Here is a 19,295-nt window from a genome sequence, read left to right as displayed (position 1 = left end):
GCAGCGTAGTTTAAAATGAAGAGGTAAGCAGCTATTCCACATCATCTGGTGGCTCTGAACCTAGCGGAAAACACTGAAGTCACATTTCGGATGGACATAGATTTTAAATGGGTGACAGTTGAAAGGGGGAAAACACCATCACACTCTGGACCATCACACTTACATTTTTCTTAAATAAACTCCATCTGTGGGCAAAGCATCTGGAAATTTACCCCTTAAAATAATCTTTTCTATGAACCTCTTGAAAAGACTTCTTGAACTTTAAAGCAGGAAAGGAAAGGCGAAGTATGGGGCCAATTCTAGTAAGAGCAATTAAATGAACTAAATGTTTATTTGCCCCATTTGGGTGTGGTTAGAGGCACCCAAGTAAGGGTGGGGTTTTTTTAAGTATTTTATTTATTTATCTTTATAGAGGGGAAGGGAAGGAGAGAGGAAAGAAACATCAATGTATGGTTGCTTCTCGTGCACCCCCTGCAGGGAACTGGCTCCTGCCGGAAACTGGCCTGCAACCCAAGCATGTGCCCTGACTGGGAATCGAACCACGATCGTCTGGCTCACAGGCCCGCAAGGGTGGGTTTTACCAAAGGGACCAAAGACTCTGAGTTACTGTGAAAGCAGTATCTCTCTGTATCTCTCTCTCTCTCTGTCTCTCTCTGTCTCTCTGTCTCACACACACATGCACACATGCTTAACGAATACAGTCCAAGTCTGCCTCAGCTGCTTTACTTTGCGCGTTTCTAAACACCCCCTTTTTTTAGATACATTTTTTTCGTCTGGACCGAAGCATTTAACCAGGTTCTGCTGAAGCCTGGATGAAACCATTTGATTTTTACTTATTTGTAACCCTATAGTTTATGTATAGATTTTACTGTTTAGTTTTCAGAAGCAATACACACACAACACACACACTTTGGTTGGTTGGTTGGTTGGTTGGTTTGTTGGTTGGTCGGTTGGTTGGTTGAACTCTTGGTTAGAGAGAATTTGAGTTCCTCCATAAAGTAGAAAATAGCAGATTCGGCTCCAGTCCATGGCGCCAGCACAGCGATTCCAGGACAGTGTTTGCAGGAGAGCCTGTGAGTGCTGCTCTCCGTGGCTCTAAGAACGAGAAGCTTGGGGGAATCCCCCTGCACCACCTACACAAACCGCCCTCCCAGGGGGAACACTCCGTATCCCCAGACCCGAGATCAACCTACCCCTAGAAGACAATGTACGCATGCGCACGGCGAAGCCGAACTCAAGGGTGCGCGGGACGGGCGCGCGCAAGCGGCTGTCCCGCGGGGTTCGGGAGCGCGCGCCGGGTGGACGTCAGCGACCCGGGTTGGCGGCCCCGGAAGAGAACGCGTGCACGGCGCCCAGGTCTAGACCATGGCTCAGAGGCCGAAAAGGACTTTCCGGCAGCGCCGAACCGACTCTAGTGACAGCGATGGCGCCGAGGAGCCATCTGCTGGACCTCGGGTGCCGGGGGAGCAGGCAGCCCCAGGCCCTGAGGAGGAAGGACCGCCTCCTGGAGGGGGCCGCGCAGAGGCAGCGGGACGGCCCTTTCGGGGCCGGGGCTCTCGGGGCCGGAGCCGGGGCCGGGGCCGGGTCTGGGCGAGTTCCCGGCGCGCCGCCCGAGTGGCTCCCCTCGCGGACGGCGGCTTGGAACAGCAAGGTGGGCGCCCCAGGTGACGCGGTAGGGACTGAGCGGGGAGAGGCCCGCGGGATACTCGCGGTTTCTGCGCCCCGCTGCTGACCACCAGCAATGCTCAGTAGGGGAGATTGCAAGCAAGGCGGCCCGCCTGCGAGCACTTGTCTGCTTCCCAAATCTTCAGGGGGTGTAGAAGAAGGCTTTAGGGCTTGGGGGCTCGTCTTGTAGATGAACCATCACCAGTTATAGCTTTGGTGCAGTACTTGATGTTTTTTTTCTAACACCCTTACGTGAACTAAAGTTATATGTGCCTTTTGGAAACGTCCTCAATTATTTTTCTAGAAAATACTCAACCAGAATATTACATTAAAAGAATACAGGTGACAGACAGGCTCTAAGACATTTTCTTTAACCTGCTTTCTTTTTCGGCAGTTATTTAAGGAGATTGAGATAAAAGTAACTATATGTCACTAAGTAATACATTGATGACACTGTATACTGTATCAATAGTGGTACAATGAAGGCATTAAATAGAATGTAGTAGTTTTGAAATACCGTTGCCTCCGTAAATACAGGATTCAAGCAGCATAAATTTGTTTGCATAGAACGTATTTTAGTGTGAATTGGGGCTTTATAAGAATGCAGTTTGTGGTTAGCCTTAAGGTAAAAAAATTTTCCTCCCCATTATTTTTAATCCAACTATTTTGATGATTTCTCATTGTTTTTTTCTAAATTTCTGGTGACTTCTTTTATTTTTATACCCCATGTAAGTCATCTTGTCACAGGAAAGGGAAGGGGGCCAAGGCAGGTCTGCTCCAGCACAGTCTGGAATGTGTGGGTTCTCCACTTCATGTAGGAAAGGTTTCATGACAGGAGTCCAGGTGATTCTGAGAGCACCTTTATCAAAGCCGGGGACAGGGAAGCAAAGGAAAAGCTTCAGGTAGAAGAGGCAAGGCCACAGCAACGGGAGTGAGTGTGGACTGGGCTGCTTAGACTTACAGTAAGAAAGTCACAGTAGCAGAAGTGAGCCAGGCTGGGCTGCGTGCACTCGGGGAACAAGTTACAAAGGCAAACGGAGAGGCCTTAGAGACAGGGTCAGGGGGTTGGTCTGGGACAAGCTGCCTCTGCCCACTTCTCACTTCTCCCCTGGTTGCAAGTCTCATGGGGACCCTTAGAGCTTGGGGTAAAGAGAGCAAAAGTAGACTCTAGAAGAAAAGAGGTAGGGGAGGTGTGCAAGCATGCTGGAGAAGGCACCATTGGGTCCTTTGTGGTAAAGGTTTTTATCTGTTTTCTAAATAATTGATGCGGGAGCTTTAGGGGAGGTTTCAGGGAAGGGTCTCAATAGAATATTCAAAAGCTTTCCAGGTGTGTCGTTTGATAGGCTGATAGATCAAAAGGAGCTTATAGGGAAGTTTTGGGTCACTCTCCAGGTAGTTGCACTGCTTTACTTGGATTTGTTTGCCTGGCTAATTGGGTTTTTGTTATTTATTCCCCCTGCTTCATTTGTTCTGGGGTTTGGCTGGCACTAGTGGCACTAACTGGGTCTCTGTTATCTCTCTCCCTGACCACAGTGATTTTAGTTTCTCACTCTCTGGTTGTGGAGGAGGAGTATCTGCTCCTAAGTGTCCTTAGTCAAGGGAGATAAGATCTCACCATTTATTAGCAGGTGGTTAATTGCTTGGCCTTGTTTAACTATCTGTCTCTGTTTTTCTACACTTTCCAAGGAATTTTCCTAGCTTCTTACTATCCTGATTAAATCTGAATAGGGAGAATTGAGGCCAGGAGTTGCCTTTCCTCTGGCCTTCTTTAAATTTTAAAAAAAGCAGTCCTTAAATGTTTTGGTTTTACTAATCCCTTTAAACTCTTAAAAATCATTGAGGATCCCAACAATCTTTTGTGAACTATTTCAGTTAATATTTACCATATTAAAAATAGGGTAAATTTTAATTCATTTTATAAATTAATCCATTACAACATAAGGATAAGGAACATTTTTTGTGAAAAATAACTATTTTTCAGAAAATACTAAGAGTGGCATTGTTTCCAATTTGTAGATCTCTTTAGTGTGTGACTTAATGGAAAACGGCTCAATTCTCAAAGCTGCTTCTGCATTCAGTCTGTTGTGATACACAGTTTCATTTGCTGTATGTAAAGAAAATCACAAATAGGTCATTAAGAGGAGTACTTAATAGACTTTTTAAAATCATTGAGGGTGTTTTGCTTTAATGTTACAACAGAGCACAGGTAAAATTTTCTTAAAAGTTAGTTTGCAACATAAAAGGTAAAACTATCAATTTTTTTATACTTCATTACATTAAAATGCACTGGTGTATTTTGCTTTTTAAATAGATCTTTTTACCCATGCATGATTGGTAATATGTTTGACTATTTGGAAAGTATTGGTCCACTGAGTCAGAGTATTATGACTTCGTATCAAAAACAATATCCATTAATGTTACTACTGATATAATCAGTCAGTCTTCTAAAATTCTAGTTTTCATTTGAAATCTTTTAATTTCTGCAGTGATAGGCACACTTTTGCTCACTTTTGTGGAAATGTTTGATATAGATATTCAGAAACCCGTGTCTGGGTAACTAGAGTTTGTCAGCTGTTGGAGTAAACGGCTGTTCCTCCTGGAAGGCAGTGCTGCTTGAACGTGCAGCTCATCACCCCAGTGCTTCCCCTCGAGGCAGCCATTGCACTATTGCAGTACATCTAAGAACTGCTTTGTGTATGTTTCCACTTTGTTCCTCAGATTATTAAAAAGATTTTAAGGGTAAAGATTTAATAAATTTAATCATTTTTATTGCTTTATTAAGGACCATAAGTGAAACTTTTTTCCCTGCCAGTGCATGGCAATGAGCTACACAATGGCTGCAGCTGCTGCTTTAGATTGGTGTCTCGGTCTTGAATCGTATTAAGAGGCCGGCAGTTTAACCACCATCGATTTTGATTCATTATATAAATATCAAGAGAGGGGAGAGCATTTCAGGGGAAAAGGGGGAAGGATTCACAGAAACTAGTATAAAGGACACATGGAGAACAACTAAGGGGGGTGGAAATGGGAGGGAGGTGGGGAGCACGGGAGGTGGGGCTGGGATGGGAGTGGGTGACGGAAAACTGTACTTGAACAATAATTAAATTAAAAAAAAACATTTAAAAAAGAGCATAGAGTGCAAGTAAATGTTGACATTGTGATGAAAGTAGTTCTGACTTGAGAGACCCTCTGAGAGGGTCCCAGGGACCCCCGTCTGTGGATGGACCGCCTGTGAGAACCACTGCTCTGGTGTTCAGAGCAGTGAAATGAGGAGGAGTTGTCCTAAGTAGCAGTGACTAGAAAGTTGTAAGCTGCAGCTGTATTCCTTTGTCTTTTAAGTTTGATCTTACTCTACACTTTTTAAAATTATATCTAGGTCTAATTAAGGGAAGTTTTTAAAACAAAGAGTACTATTTATGTAATCTTAAATGGTAAGATTATTAATAAAAATTACAAAATAATTGTGAATTAACATATCCTTTCTTGGTGATTATCATGAATTCCTTTGTATTTTGCTCATTTAATTCTCACACCTTTCTGGGTGTTCTCTCTTAATGCTATCTTTGTTTAATAGGTTAATTGACAGACTAAGTGTCCTTCCCAAAATCACACAATGGAAATAGATCCATAATTGATTTGAGACTACAGTGCTCATTACAGTAATTCTTGCCACCAGCCATTGAAATAAGACATAATATAAAAAGAGCCTACATTCTAGAGTTGGGTGAAATTTTGTTATGAACCCTGCTTCCCCACTTGTTAATTTCATGACATTAGACATGTTATTTAGTCTCTTCAATCGTGATGAAAATTTGAGTTCTCCTCAGTAGTAGCAGTTATTGATACTTTATAGAAATGTGAATAATCCTGATAAATGAAATAGTCCTGATAAAGCAGATTCCAAAGTACCTAACGCATACTAAATAGGCAGTATTTTTTCTTTTTCTGCTTATTCACTACAATATTTTCTTTTTTGTTTTGTTTTTCTCTAATGTTCCCTTCCCTCTTCTCATTACAATGTTTAAAGGAGTATTTTACTAGATAATCTGATAGTACAAATAGGGTAAATCTTTGTACATTTTTTAGACCATCCATTGGTTTCAGAAATAATGGAAGTTGGAAAAAGGTCTGTATATCTACTTTACATATGTGGAGTAAAATTAGAACACCATAGTATATGTATGCCATGTGTTGCTCAGAATTTTAATTATTGACTCCAATATCTTGACTCTCTCTTGTTATATTCAAAGATATTCTCTTAGAATCCAGAACAGTTGATCTTTCAACAGATGAGGAGGATGGACCGCAGCCTGCCTCAGGAAGTAAGGATGACCAGAGTTCGACTTCCAACAGCTCTAGCACTCTGGAAGAAGAACTTTCATCAACAGGTTGGTAATTTTGTAAGCTATTTAAGAATTTTACTTCTAACATCACTATTTTTCTATACCAGTGGTCTTAATAACATGAACTCTAGTAAAGTGTGGCGCAAGTAGTTACTACTAATGATGGTCAGAGTTTCTATACTGACTGTTCATTTCCATTACATACCATACCTAGGGTCAGACAGTTTATAAGAGGCCCAACTAAGATTCAAATGCGGTCACTCTGCCCCAAAGCCTATGTTCTTAACCACGGGGCTATATGGGGTAATTCACACCCATATCTCAAGGACGGTAAGTTGTCCAGGAGGAGGTTTGAGGTACAGGATGTAACTTTTATAAAACTCTAGGAAAGATAACATAGCATGTGTAGGGAACTAAAAATAGTTGTTGGACTGAAAATATTTAGTTGGAGTTTAAGAAATAGGAACAAAAAGTAAGCAAGCAGAAAGACAAATTGGAATCAGGTAATATAGGGCTTGGGGGAACCACTGAAAATTTCATGTAACTAGATGACATGGCCATTTTTGTGTTTTAGAAAAATCAGTCTAACTCCAGGGTTGGCAAATTACTGCCTGTGGGCCAAATCTAGCCCACCACCTGCTTCTGTAAATACAGTTTTTGTAGCCACACTCATTCAATTATGTATTTTCTGAGGCTGCTTTTGCACAGCAGAGTTGGGACAACAGACTTTATGGCACACAAAGCCCAAAATGCCTTTTACTGTAGCTCGGGGATTCGTAAGTAGTTCTGTGCTCTTTTTTCGTCTCACGAAAGCTAAAACCACTTCTGAAGAAATAAGTAAAATACATAGCTTTATAAGGGAAACAAATGAATTTGAAATATAATTGTTTACATATATTTTACAAGTGCTTTATTAACTTATTAAATAGCAAGAACCAGTAGCTCTTGTAATTTTTTCCCTTATACAGATTTACAAGGTACAGATACTTAGTGATGAAGCCTACTACACTAGTGAAGCCCTGGCTGGACTCCAGCTGTGGTGCTGTCCTGTGGAACTTTCTGTGATGGTGCAAAAATTTTGTATCTTCACTCTCGGTACAATAGCTGCTAACCACGTGTGGCCATGGAGGTCTTGAAGTGTGGCTAGTCCAACTAAGGAACTGGGTTTTAATTTGATTAAATGTAAATCGTCACATAGGGCACGTGGTTACTGTGTCGAACAGTGCTGCTGTAGAAGATGGAGGGTTAGACAGTGGGAGACAGTAATTGGGAAGTGTTGCGGCACCGAGCACCCAAGGAGAGAAGGCAGTGTTTGGAAAGTGGGGGATAGGTTTTCATTGTAGTGACTGAGGTGTCGCTGGCGTGGAGTGGCCAGGAGCAAGCGGTAACGAATGTCTTGCACGGTGCCAGACAGCTCAGCACAGTAAGGGATTTTCCCCCCACAAATGCCACTTGGAGAAGCACTGATTGGAAGTTGAAAACTTGTCCTGTGAGGCACACTTTTTCTTTCTGGAGAGGAAAAGATGCAGAGGGAATATAAGTTTAAGGACTGGAATGTGGAAGGAGTACATTTATTTTTTCAGATGATAGAACTATTAGAACAATCCAGTAATGGAATATTTGTGTTGAGATGGTCAGTGTTACAAAGACTACTTGTTGCCATTGGGGCATGGTATTTAACCTCTACTCCTTAAATAGGATGTCAAATTTATTTATGAGTTAAAAATCTATAAAAACATTTTTATTACTATAAAGCAATATGCTTACTTTATTAATTAGTCCCACATTTGCCCGACATCTGCTTTGTGGAAACACTTGAGATACATGTTGGATATAGACAGGACAGGATAGAGAACTCTTTCTCTTGAGTTTTTACTTTATTGTTGCATAAGAGGAGTAGCTTTATGTAGCACCGATTTAATGTATCTCACCAGTAAGTCCATTCGTTGTGATTTATTAATTAAATATTCCTGAGTCATTTGCAGGTGACTCACTTCCAACTCAGGGATTTCTGTTTCTGTTTTCGTACACTTGGGTATTTAAACCTAAGTGCATCATCTCAACCTGGTTACACATTAAAATCCCCTATGGGCTCAGATCAACTTAATTTGGATCTCTGGGCTGGGAGCCTGGGTACCAGCACATTATCAAGCTCCCCAGGTAATTAATGTGTAGCCACTGTCAAGAAGTACCAGTGTAACCTATTGGGATGGTTTTGAATTTTAGTTCTTCTTTAGGTTATATCAGCTGTCTCTCAGCTTTAAAGACATCATGTTGTCTGTAGTCACATCACAATAAAACCATTAAAATAAGACAAAATGTAGAACTCTCTGGCATTATATTGCAATCAACATGTTTTTTGGAGTAGTTTTTCAGCAGTTAAGACTCTGGTGCACTATGCAATTTTCCACACGTATTTTAACATTCCTCACAAGGAAGGTATGCAGCTGCAACTATTAAATACTTGAGGCGGTTGAAGAGACACCTGACCTGTATCATGGTCCTGAATGAGTACTAATCTGTAGAAAGTAAATCACTTGATTTGATATCCCTTGTTTTGTTTTTGTTTGTTTGTTTTTTAAGCCTCACCTGAGGATGTTCATTGATTTTAGAGCCAAAGGAAGGGGGACAGAGAGACACATCCATGTGAGAGAAAAATGTTGATCAGTTGCCTCCCTTATGTGCCTGAACCAGGGATCGATGGAACCCACATCCTTTTGGTGCATGGGATGACACTGCAACCAACCGAGCCCCCCAGCCAGGATGATATTCTTTATTTTTAATGAACATGTATAGGTTTCTAGTGATTGCCACCTACTGTTTCGTAATTAATTCAAGTACTTTTTTATTTCCTTAGTACTAATTATCACATATATTGGTCTGTGATTTCTGCAATCTGTCTCTTTTTTTCTGTTTCAAAAATTGGAACATTCCTAGCCCTGGCCAGGTAGCCCAGTTAGAGCATTGTCCTGCTGTACCACGGCTACAGTTTCAATCCCCAGTGGGATATGTAAAAAATCAATCAATGATTGTATGAATAAGTGGAACAACAAATAGATATCTCTCTCTCACTCTCCCTCTCCCTTTTCCCCTTCCTCTCTCTAAAATGAATAAGTAAAACTTTTTTAAAAACATTGAAACATTTCTGCCTTTCCAACAATATGATATTTTCCTCTATTTATTTTTGAAGGAATTTGGACCATGGGGGAAAGACACCCTAATTAATATTTTGAAATGCTTGAAATAGTGAGAATTTCTCTTGTCATTTTCTTTAACCTTAGCGTTTTACTTAAGAAACCATTTCTTCCCACAGCATAAAGATTAATTTCAGCTTAGATCATGCACAAAGAAACTTGTTTTGAATTGGAAGAGTACATATTAATAAGTTTTATAATCTATAAAATAAAACAAGCCTCTGTTATCTTTTAATTCTCTCATTTATCTGATGCTTCTTCATTCAGTTCATTTAAAGATAATACAATTTTTTTCTCCAAAATAATTTTCTTCCATTACTGATGAAGATATTGAGCTATTTACATTCATAATAATAAATAGTAAAAAATTACAAAACTAGTGTCTTTTTAATCTAAATATGAGGAGTATTTATTTCTGTTGGTGCTTGGTTTTCAATATCCTCCTCTCCGTTTCTTTCAGTAAATATCCCTGATGCAGCTTTCATTCAGGCAGCCCGCAGAAAACGTGAACTGGCCAGGGCCCGAGAAGACTATATTTCTTTGGATGTCACACGCCCTTCCGACCTCTCTGACGTGAAGGGGAGCAGTGCAGAAGAGCCTGAGAGCGAGCCCGATGACCATGAAAAGAGAATACCGTTTACTCCAAAGCCCCAAACACTTAAACAAAGAATGGCTGAAGAGACAGGTACATATTTAATTTACTTACGATATATGAGCAGTAAGGCTTGTGTGCTAGAATATAATATTATAGTAGAACTTCCATAAAAACATAATGTAGTGTCTCATATTCTAAAGGGTATTAAACTTGATTTTTATTTAATACCGAGGACATTGCACCTCTAGAAAACATGTCTGTATCAGAGTGTTATCAAAGGGTATGTGTAATGTTTTTACTTTTGAGGTTTTTGGCTGGGTAAAAAAATTCCATGCTGTCTTACTTTTAATACTGAAAACCTACTATCGTCACCTTTATAAAGATCTTTTTTTAACATGGAAGCATCTACAGGAATTTTAGGTATCAGATATTGAAATCTTCCCTGCTATAATAAAAGATTTCCTCCAGCCATAATCTTTAGCTTTCAAAAAACTGTCTTCACAGTTCTCATTTGTAAACTATTATATTTTAGTAGTATTCTTGTCACTTCAAATAGTACTATTTCAGAATGAGATTTGGTTCCTTATAACCCCCAAATTATTTTAAAATATTTAGATTCTCAAGTAGAATTGAGAAATTCTGATAAGGGAAGCCAAATGTTTCTTTTTTTCCAAGCTTTTTAAATGAATCTGTAGTGTTTTTGAGTGGGACAGTTTGGTGACAAATGCAATTTCTGGAGTTAGATTGATGGGTTGGATTCCCAGTTTCAGCACATCCTCAGGCAAGGTATTTAACCTTTTAATGTCTGGGCGTCCTCATTTATAAAATGAGGGTGATTATAGTGCCCTATTCCCAGAATTACTGTGAAAAATAAGTTAAAAGGCAAAAAGCTGCTAAGCCAGTACATTATAAGTCTCAAAAATGTTAGTTACTGTATTAAAAAGGGAAAAATATTGAATATTTATATATGAACTGTTTTCCCCAGCAACCAGAAGTGAAGAAACAAGTGAAGAGAGTCAGGAAGATGAAACCCAAGATATTTGGGAACAGCAGCAAATGAGGAAAGCAGTTAAAGTCACAGAGGTAACAATTCCCCTGTATCCTGTGTGTTAGTTCCCTGTGACAGCTCTAACAACCCGCCACAGCCAGGATGGCCTGAAGCAGGAGGCATTGACTCTCTGACGGCTGTGGAGCCTGGGAGTCTAAAATCAAGGTGTCGGCAGGGCTGGCTCCCTTTGGGGGCTCTAGAGGAAACTCCCGCTTCTGCCTTTTTCAGGTCTGGTCACTCTACGTGTTCCTTGCTTTGAGACTGCATTTCTCCTTTGTCTCACTCACAAGGTCTTCTTCTCTGCTTCTACACTGGTGTCTCAGATAAGATCACTTGATGGAGTTAAGGCCCACTTGGTAGTTCAGGCTGCTCTCATCTTGAGGTACTTCTCTTAATTGTACCCACAAAGACCCTTTCCCCAAATAAGGTCCTGTTTACAAGTTCCAGGGGTTAGAACACAGATACATCTTTTAGGAGGCCATCATTTAACTACTATACTATGTATATATGTGCTTTTCCAAACAAATTTTGAACACCTTCCACATATTTATTGTAAGCCACTTCAGAGAACTATATCTTTGTTCTCTTTAATTGTGTAGTAACTAACAGTATGTAGTAAATGATAAGTTGCTTAAACATAAACTTTCAACAAATAGGTTTAAAACAAAACTCACAGCCAAAAAATATTTATTGTCCTTGGAGTTAGAAGTTCTGAATTTGGGTTCTGACACTACCATGAAAGCTTATGTTCTGTGAGGGTTAAGAATTATTAACTATTTTGTTTAGTGTTACATCCCACAGCCCCTAATACTGTGAGTGCTTTATAAATATTTGTATGACTTTGAGCAAATCACTTAATCTTTCTAAATCTCAGTTTCCTAATCAATAAAATGGGAATGATAATGGTTCTTAACTGAGTAGCCTGTAATGCTCCTAATGATCTAAATCATCACAGTGCTTATAACTTGTATAATAGTATACAATACATGGTTTTATTTCATCTTTCTAACGAGAATGCTTTGAAAGATTATTTGCTCTTTTAAAGTAAGAAAGTATTGTAAAATCTCCGTGTCATTAAAACTAAAAAAACTGAGTAAAGGTAGGCCTTTGGTTGTAATTTAGAAATCTCCGAACAAAGAAATGATTTAGAGCAGCGGTCCCCAACCTTTTTGGCACCAGGGACCAGTTTCGTGGAACATGATTTTTCCACAGTAGGGTGAGGTGGGGTGAGCTGGGGTGGGGTGGGGTGGGGTGGGGTGGGGTGGGGTGGGAGGGTGGGGGAGGGGAGGGACGGTGGGATGGTTTCAGAATGATTTCAATTGCATTACATTCAGGCTCACCTCCAGCTGTGCAGCCCCATTCCCGACAGGCCATGCATGGGCTGGTACCAGTCCACGGCCCTGTAGTTTAGGACCCCTGATTTAGAGAACTGTTTTATGACTATAAATACTTCGGAGGGAAAACATGCTACAGTTCTTACTCTTAACTGCTCAAATTTGCATAATTCCTCTTTACTTTAAACTGTCAACATAAGAAATATCCAACCTGTAAAGATTTTTGTGACTTTATTTGAGTCAATCTGACAGTAGTTTCTGGGAAGCAAAATTTGAACGGGTTGAGATTTTTGTTCCTGAGAATAGCAGTTATGTACCTTATTTTATACATTACAATCAAAGGGGAGGTATAAGGGGATTGCATGAAATCCACTGGTGATAGATAGATTAGGGGCCTAGTAAAGCAGGGAAATCTCTGGGATTGGATAAAAAGTAAAACAAATAGACACATACTTCTTTTACATTTGTAGCTATTAGACAGTTAACAGCAGTTAACTGATACAATAACACTGAGGGAATTTGTGGTCTCTGCTCTGGCAAGATGGTTGTGTTTGAGGGGTCCAGAAAAAAAAGAAATTACTTCGATATTCCAAAGATATGTTATCTTAGGTGCAAAAAGATGACATGCGCAGTTTAGGTAAAGATTGACCTTTGTTAGGGAAAAACACCATTGTAGGACATGGTACCCACCATGAACTGCTCTTAGTTAGGAAGTTTTAATTTCAGACCATCCTGTGTGGTTACTTTGGCCTCTGTGTTTGTGAGGCCGCCGTGCAGGCCTCCCTAGAGCATGTCAGGTTTACTGTGTGGCGCCCTTTTTCATCCACAAGAACAAAACCAGCTTTAAAATACACTGAGAACCAAACTTTGCGAAAAATAAGATTTTGTAATTTGCTTCTTACATGTTAACTTAAAGTTCTAAATTTTAAAACTAAGACTTGTGAAAATATTTTGTTGTAATTAGGAAAAATGTCAATGTCATGGAATTTTGAGCTGATGAAAAAATCTTCAAGTATATAATCTGCTTTTATGCTGTTAATAACTGTGAGGTTAATGAATGTTGAAAGCAACACTAATTTTTTTATTATTTTTAGGGAAGAGACATAGATCTTTCTTCCCACAGTAGTGATTTTCAAACAGTGAAGAAGTTTGATACTTCCATTTCATTCCCACCAGTAAATTTAGAAGTTATAAAGAAGCAATTAAATACTAGGTAAGTAATATTCATGTTAAAATTTATGTTTATCCTAGATATTTAACAGTGAAAAAATTAGCACTAACTATATAATCTTTTAAACTATTAATATATTAATCTTAAACAGATTTTAGAAAAAGCATCACTAACAAAACTGATTTTCTTTTTTTAAAGAATTTTTTATTGATTATGCTATTATAATTTCCCGAATTTTCCTCCTTTATCCTCCTTCCACCCTGCCCCTCAACCCTCCACCATTTCCCCTCACCTCAGGTCATGTCCATGGGTTGCACATGTAAGTTCTTTGAGTCTTCTGTGTTCCCTACCATTTTTATCTCTCCCCATCTATTTTGTGCCTACTAATTATGCTTCCTTTTCCCTGTACCTTTCCCCCACTATTCCTCCCTTCCCCAGCTTCCTCTGCGTGATGTCCATTTCTCTGATTCTGTTCCTGTTCTGATTGTTTGCTTAGTTTTTGTTTTTGTTGTTTTTCTTTTCTTTTAGGTTCATTTGTTGATAGTTGTGAGTTTGTTGTCATTTTATTGTTCATATTTTTTGTCTTTTTTTTCTTAGATAAGTCCCTTGAACATTTCATATAGTAAGGGCTTGGTGATGATGAACTCCTTTAACCTGACCTTATCTGGGAAGCGCTTTATCTGCCCTTCCATTCTAAATGAAAGCTTTGCTGGATAGAGCAATCTTGGGTGTAGGTCCTTGCCTTTCATGACTTCAAATACCTCTTTTCAGCCCCTTCTTGCCTGCAAGGTTTCTTTTGAGAAATCAACTGATAGCCTTATGGGTACTCCTTTGTAGGTAACTCTCTCCTTTCCTTTTGCTCCTTTTAGGATTTTCTCTTTATCTTTAGTCTTGGGTAACTTAATGATGATATATCTCTGTGTGTTCCTTTTTGGGTCCAACTTCTTTGGGACTCTCTGAGCTTCCTGGACTTCCTGGAAGTCTATTTCCTTTGCCAGATTGGGGAAGTTTTTCTTCATTGTTTGTTCAAATAAGTTTTCAATTTCTTGCTGCTCTTCTCTTTCTGGCACCCCTCTAATTCAGATATTGGAACATTTCAGGGTGTCCCAGAGATTCCTCAGCCTCTCTTCATTTTTTTGGATTCCTGTCTCTTCATTCTGATCAAGTTGGATGTTTATTTCTTCCTTTTGTTCCAAATTGTTGCTTTGAATCCTGTTTTCCTTCTTGTCACTATTGGTTCCCTGAATATTTTCCTTTATTTCATTTTGGGTATCTTTCATTTGTTCTTTATTAATTGACCACACTCAATCAGTTCTGTGAGCATTTTGATTACCAGGGCTTTAAATTCTCCATCAGACAGGTTGGCTATCTCCTTATTGCTTAATTCTCTTTCTGTAGCTTTTCTCTGTTTTCATTTGGGCCATAGTTCTTTGTCTTGGCGCAGCTGACAGTGATTTTCTTTCTTATATATCTTTGTGGTCTTTAAAATAGGTATATATTACATGGTTAAAATCCATAAATATCAAATTCTGTATTTTTTACTTAATGTTTTTATAAACATTTATCTGCAATGTTAAGTAGCTGTTAATTTTTAAAAATAATATGTTGGGAGTGATGACAGCAAAATGCCAGAGTATAAAATCCTAGACCTCATTCCCTCACAGAGATAGCAGCTTAACAACAATATATGTTTAAAAGCCTTTAGGAAAACTCCAGAAACCCATTAAGAAGTCACAGTATCCCAGGAATCTCAGTCAAGAATAACCACATTGTAATGGGTAGGGAAAACCATCCGTTCCACTGCATTAGCCTCTCCCATAAGCCAGCACTGCTTGTAATAGAGAGAAAAATGTAACTACAGGCCTAACTGTGATAACACAGCAGTGGAAGCAACCTAAATATTCATCAGCAATTCAATGGATAAATAAAATGTGCTGTTTATACACAATGAAGTATTATCTCCCTGAAAAAGGAAGGAAATCCAGTAGGGAAGGACCTTAAGGACTAAGTGAAATAAGCCAGTCACAAAGAGATAAATGCCACATTATTCTTCCTATGCGAGGTATCCGAAGCAGTCGAACTCTGGAAACAGTGGAATGGTCGTTGCAAGGGATGCTGGGATGGGGAAAAGAGAAAAGAGCTAGAATCACAGCTATTACGTCTAGTGTTGCGTACAATGCAGAATTTCATGCTAAGGGAAGGGTAGGAAAGACTGCAACGACGCTCTGATGAGCTGGAGCACCCAGAACCTCTCAGCGTCCTTTCTGCTTTTCCCTTTGGGCCACTTGCTTTGTGTTGCTCGTCTTTGCGAAGTCTCTTCAGCCCAGGTTTATGTGGTTGTCGGTTTCCTTGGTGCTCTCTGTGAGGTAGCTTTGAAAAAACTTCGTCAGACTGCTACTTACTACAGTAGAAAAGAGGGTTTGAAAAATAAATCCATGTTTATCTTTTATTTGTATAGATTAACGTTGCTACGGGATACGCACCGCTCACACCTGAGGGAATACGAAAAATACATAGAAGATGTCAAGAGCTCAAAGAGTGCCATCCAGAACCTAGAGAATTCGCCAGAGCAAGCTCTAAATATTAAATTCTACAAAAGCATGAAAATTTATGTGGAAAATTTAATTGACTGCCTTAATGAGAAGGTACATGGCTATACAGATTTATATTATGTACTTTCTATAGAGAAATTTTTTTTACCGTGTGATGTACAAAAAGCCTAACTCCCATAACTCAATATTTCCCTCTAGCGTTTTTCCTACCCATATTTATATACTGTAATGTTAAGTATTCCCTTATTGTTTGGTGTTACAGGTTATTATAAAGCCTTCTGCTTGAGAGAAATTCCTAGAAAGTGAATTATTAAGTTAAAGGGTCTAGGTTTTTTTAAGGCTTATGAAACATTACTAAACTATCCTCCAGAAAGATTGTATATTTTATTTTTAGTTTACTGCATTTAAGAAATGCTCATTATTTTTACATATTTATTTCGATCTCAGACAAACCCTTTGTTTTGTTAACACATGTAATTTTTCTTTTGAATTGTTTTTTCTCCTTTGCCCGCTTATCTTTTTGGTTCATAGTGGCGATTTTTTTTCTTTTGATAGTTTTTTTTGCCTCTATATTGTGAACAGTTTTTTATTGTTTTTAATTTTTAATGCTTTACCCTACTTGGCATAGATAAACTTTACAATTTATTTTGTCTTCTGGTTTTATTTGTGATGGCTTTTTAACATCTACAAATTTTGAAAATTTTGCATTAATCAGATTTTTAAATTATTTTTCCCTTTGTACATTCTAAGTCTATACATTGTGGCCTTGAGTTCCTTTTTTTAACCATTTTAGAAATATACTCTACTTTCTGCATTACTTTTTTTATTTACTATTGTTTTAAGTTGACTACCTTTTAATGTCACTTGGTAGTTATTTTAAAGTATTTATTACAATGTAATTTTCATCATTCATCCTTGAAGAAGTACACTGTTAAAAGTCTTGCAGGCCTACAGGTTGATGCAGGTGTGGAACATCATTGAAGTGGGGAAAATTACCCCAGAAATACTTGTATAAGAATGCCAGTATCAATTAGCCACTCATTTCTGCTTCACAGCTTTCTTACCTGTCTTGTTAGGTCTCTTCCACGCTCCACTTTTTGTAATTCTACCAGTTTCCTCAAGCACCACCCCACACACACAGTCTGCTCCCTCAGCCTATAAAAAATGGCTGCACCCATCATTTCTTCCTCCTCTTCTGTCTCAAAGAAGAATCCTTCTTCTTATCCATGTTCCTAACTTCAGCCCATTTGGTTTCATTATTATGATATTTATAGCTGTTCTGATAAGTTGATTTTCTGCAAGTATTTGCAGCTAGGTCTGTTCCTCACAGCATTTTAAGTTGAGATGCAGTAGTATGAAAATGTTTCTTTATATAAGAATAGAGCGTATATACATGCTAATATGTAAATATTACATTTTATTAGTTTTTACTGATGACCCACAAAATGTTACTTATATATGTATTTCAGATTATCAACATCCAAGAAATAGAATCATCCATGCATGCACTGCTTTTAAAACAAGCCATGATCTTTATGAAACGCAGGCAAGATGAATTAAAACATGAATCAACGTATTTACAGCAGTTATCACGTTAGTGTTTTTCATCTTCAATATGATTTATTGTTCATTAAGCTAAATTATCAGCTGGAGAATTAAAATATTTCATTCCTGTATTTTAAAAAGTGTTTTTTGCATATTTTCCCATTAACCTTTAACCCACTTTCTTCTAAAAACCCCAAAACATGTAGAGCTAGGACTTTACAATGTCTTAAATTAAGTGTAAGGCTGAAAAATAAAAATTACAACTGTGCATTTAATGACTTTTTATATGAGTAGAAATAAATTCATATACTGCATCAGAAATCTAACTTTATAAAGTTTCCATGGCCCTCCCATGGATTTATTATGGAGGTTAAAGAAATTCTGGTTGATTTCGTTGTAGAATCATATGTAGGATCTCATATAAGATTAAGATGCAGCCTTTTAGTTCTCACACTGGTTTTGTGTTTTCTGAGATGTCTTCATCTGGTTAAGATGCCGTGAGGGGACAGGGGAGGTGCTGAGGTGGTCGTCAAGAAGGTGATGGTAGTGGAAGCAGAAGGACTTTCAAACACATGGCATTTAGCTGGTCATGATTCGTGGCACGTACAAAATAGGAAATAACATCCGTAATGCAAATGTATGCATTTAGCTACAGGGACAAAAAACTGGTGAAATTACTAAAAAACAATATGAGGGAAAGAAACTGAATAGTGGAATTTTGTTACTCAAGTGCTGAACTGGATTGTCCAGCCAAGGTACATTTTCTTAGGCTTACACAGTAGATGTCTATTAATATTGTGATAGGGAGTTAACATGGTGATTTCATAGTGTGATGAAATACAGAATTTAAGCATATTACGTGTGTGTTTATATACATGCATATGTATACACACCCAAGATACAACTTTTATTTTCAAAGTGTTATACTTTATTTCTTTTGAAAACAGGCAAAACTGAGACATCAACAAATGGAAGCTTAGCTATAGATGAAAAAACTCAGTGGATTTTAGAAGAAATCGAATCTCGAAGGTACCTATATACAGTGAAGACTTAAAGCATCATTGAGCAAGTATTTTTCACTACTTAAGTATAGCTATAACAGTATGGTAAAATTAACCATTACCTATCAATTTAATTTGTGAGAATGATATGAAACCAAAATATAGTTTAACAGTCAGTATAATTTAAACCCTCAGCCATAGGGTTTAAAAACACACAGGTATTTGGTTTAGTTCGAAGGAATGGGTGAAATGGCGTTTCCCTGGCTGGGAACTGTTGCTGAGCAGAAGCCAGATGTAGGCACTTGTGTTGTTACCGGTTCTTCAGAGTTGGGTAGCCAGTTGTAATGTCCTAGGCGGGATTGTCTTGTAAAGAAGGAGAACCACAAATTCACATTAATGAAGCTAAAATGTCAAAAATATTAACATAAAATGTGTGCTAATAATAATGCTGTATTTCTGAGAATTTTATATAAATTATGACTTTCTGTTTTAAAGCATTTACTTTCAGCAGGAGCTTTTTGTTTTTCATTGATTTTCGGTTTATTGCAAAATACAGGACACGAAGAAGACAAGCAAGGGCGCTTTCTGGGAATTGCGATCACCAGGAAGGGACGTCTAGTGATGATGAACTGTCTTCAGCAGACATGACTGACTTCCAAAAGAGCCAAGGTCAGCCACCAAGTTTCTAACATATCTCTATGTGAAGTATTGAAATGGTGGGAATTGCTTTGCAGTGATTATTCTTAGATACATAAGTTATAGCAAGTAGTTGGGAAATTTCAGGAAAAGGCACATTTTTTTTCCTTTAAGGCTTCTCCTACTTCTGAAAAAAATGGATAAAATGGAG

At 38.4% G+C, this 19,295-nt stretch overlaps 1 protein-coding gene across 6 annotated transcripts in view; it reads left to right on the top strand.

The window, feature by feature from the left end:
* Positions 1 to 1,283: 1,283 nt before the first annotated feature.
* The window catches only part of GCFC2 (GC-rich sequence DNA-binding factor 2), a 37,332-nt gene continuing 19,320 nt past the window's right edge, over positions 1,284 to 19,295 (top strand). The window contains exons 1-9 of one of the 6 annotated variants that reach the window (XM_037064943.1): positions 1,286 to 1,651; positions 5,928 to 6,053; positions 9,663 to 9,887; positions 10,783 to 10,880; positions 13,274 to 13,392; positions 15,809 to 15,995; positions 17,372 to 17,495; positions 18,395 to 18,476; positions 19,005 to 19,117. In XM_037064943.1, coding sequence (XP_036920838.1) covers positions 1,366 to 1,651; positions 5,928 to 6,053; positions 9,663 to 9,887; positions 10,783 to 10,880; positions 13,274 to 13,392; positions 15,809 to 15,995; positions 17,372 to 17,495; positions 18,395 to 18,476; positions 19,005 to 19,117 — 1,360 coding nt within the window. In that variant the 5' untranslated portion in view covers positions 1,286 to 1,365. Of the gene's footprint in view, positions 1,665 to 5,927; positions 6,054 to 9,662; positions 9,888 to 10,782; positions 10,881 to 13,273; positions 13,393 to 15,808; positions 15,996 to 17,371; positions 17,496 to 18,394; positions 18,513 to 19,004; positions 19,118 to 19,295 lie in introns of those variants that run through there. The other 5 variants (XM_037064944.1, XM_037064942.1, XM_037064940.1 and 2 more) reach the window with 5 other exon arrangements.

Source organism: Sturnira hondurensis, unplaced genomic scaffold, assembly GCF_014824575.4.
Source record: "Sturnira hondurensis isolate 20B ecotype Veracruz unplaced genomic scaffold, ASM1482457v3 Scaffold0015596, whole genome shotgun sequence".
NCBI classification, from domain to species: domain Eukaryota; kingdom Metazoa; phylum Chordata; class Mammalia; order Chiroptera; family Phyllostomidae; genus Sturnira; species Sturnira hondurensis.
The sequence above is the reverse complement of the archived record's forward strand: the minus strand, read 5'-3'. Positions and strand labels throughout refer to the sequence as shown.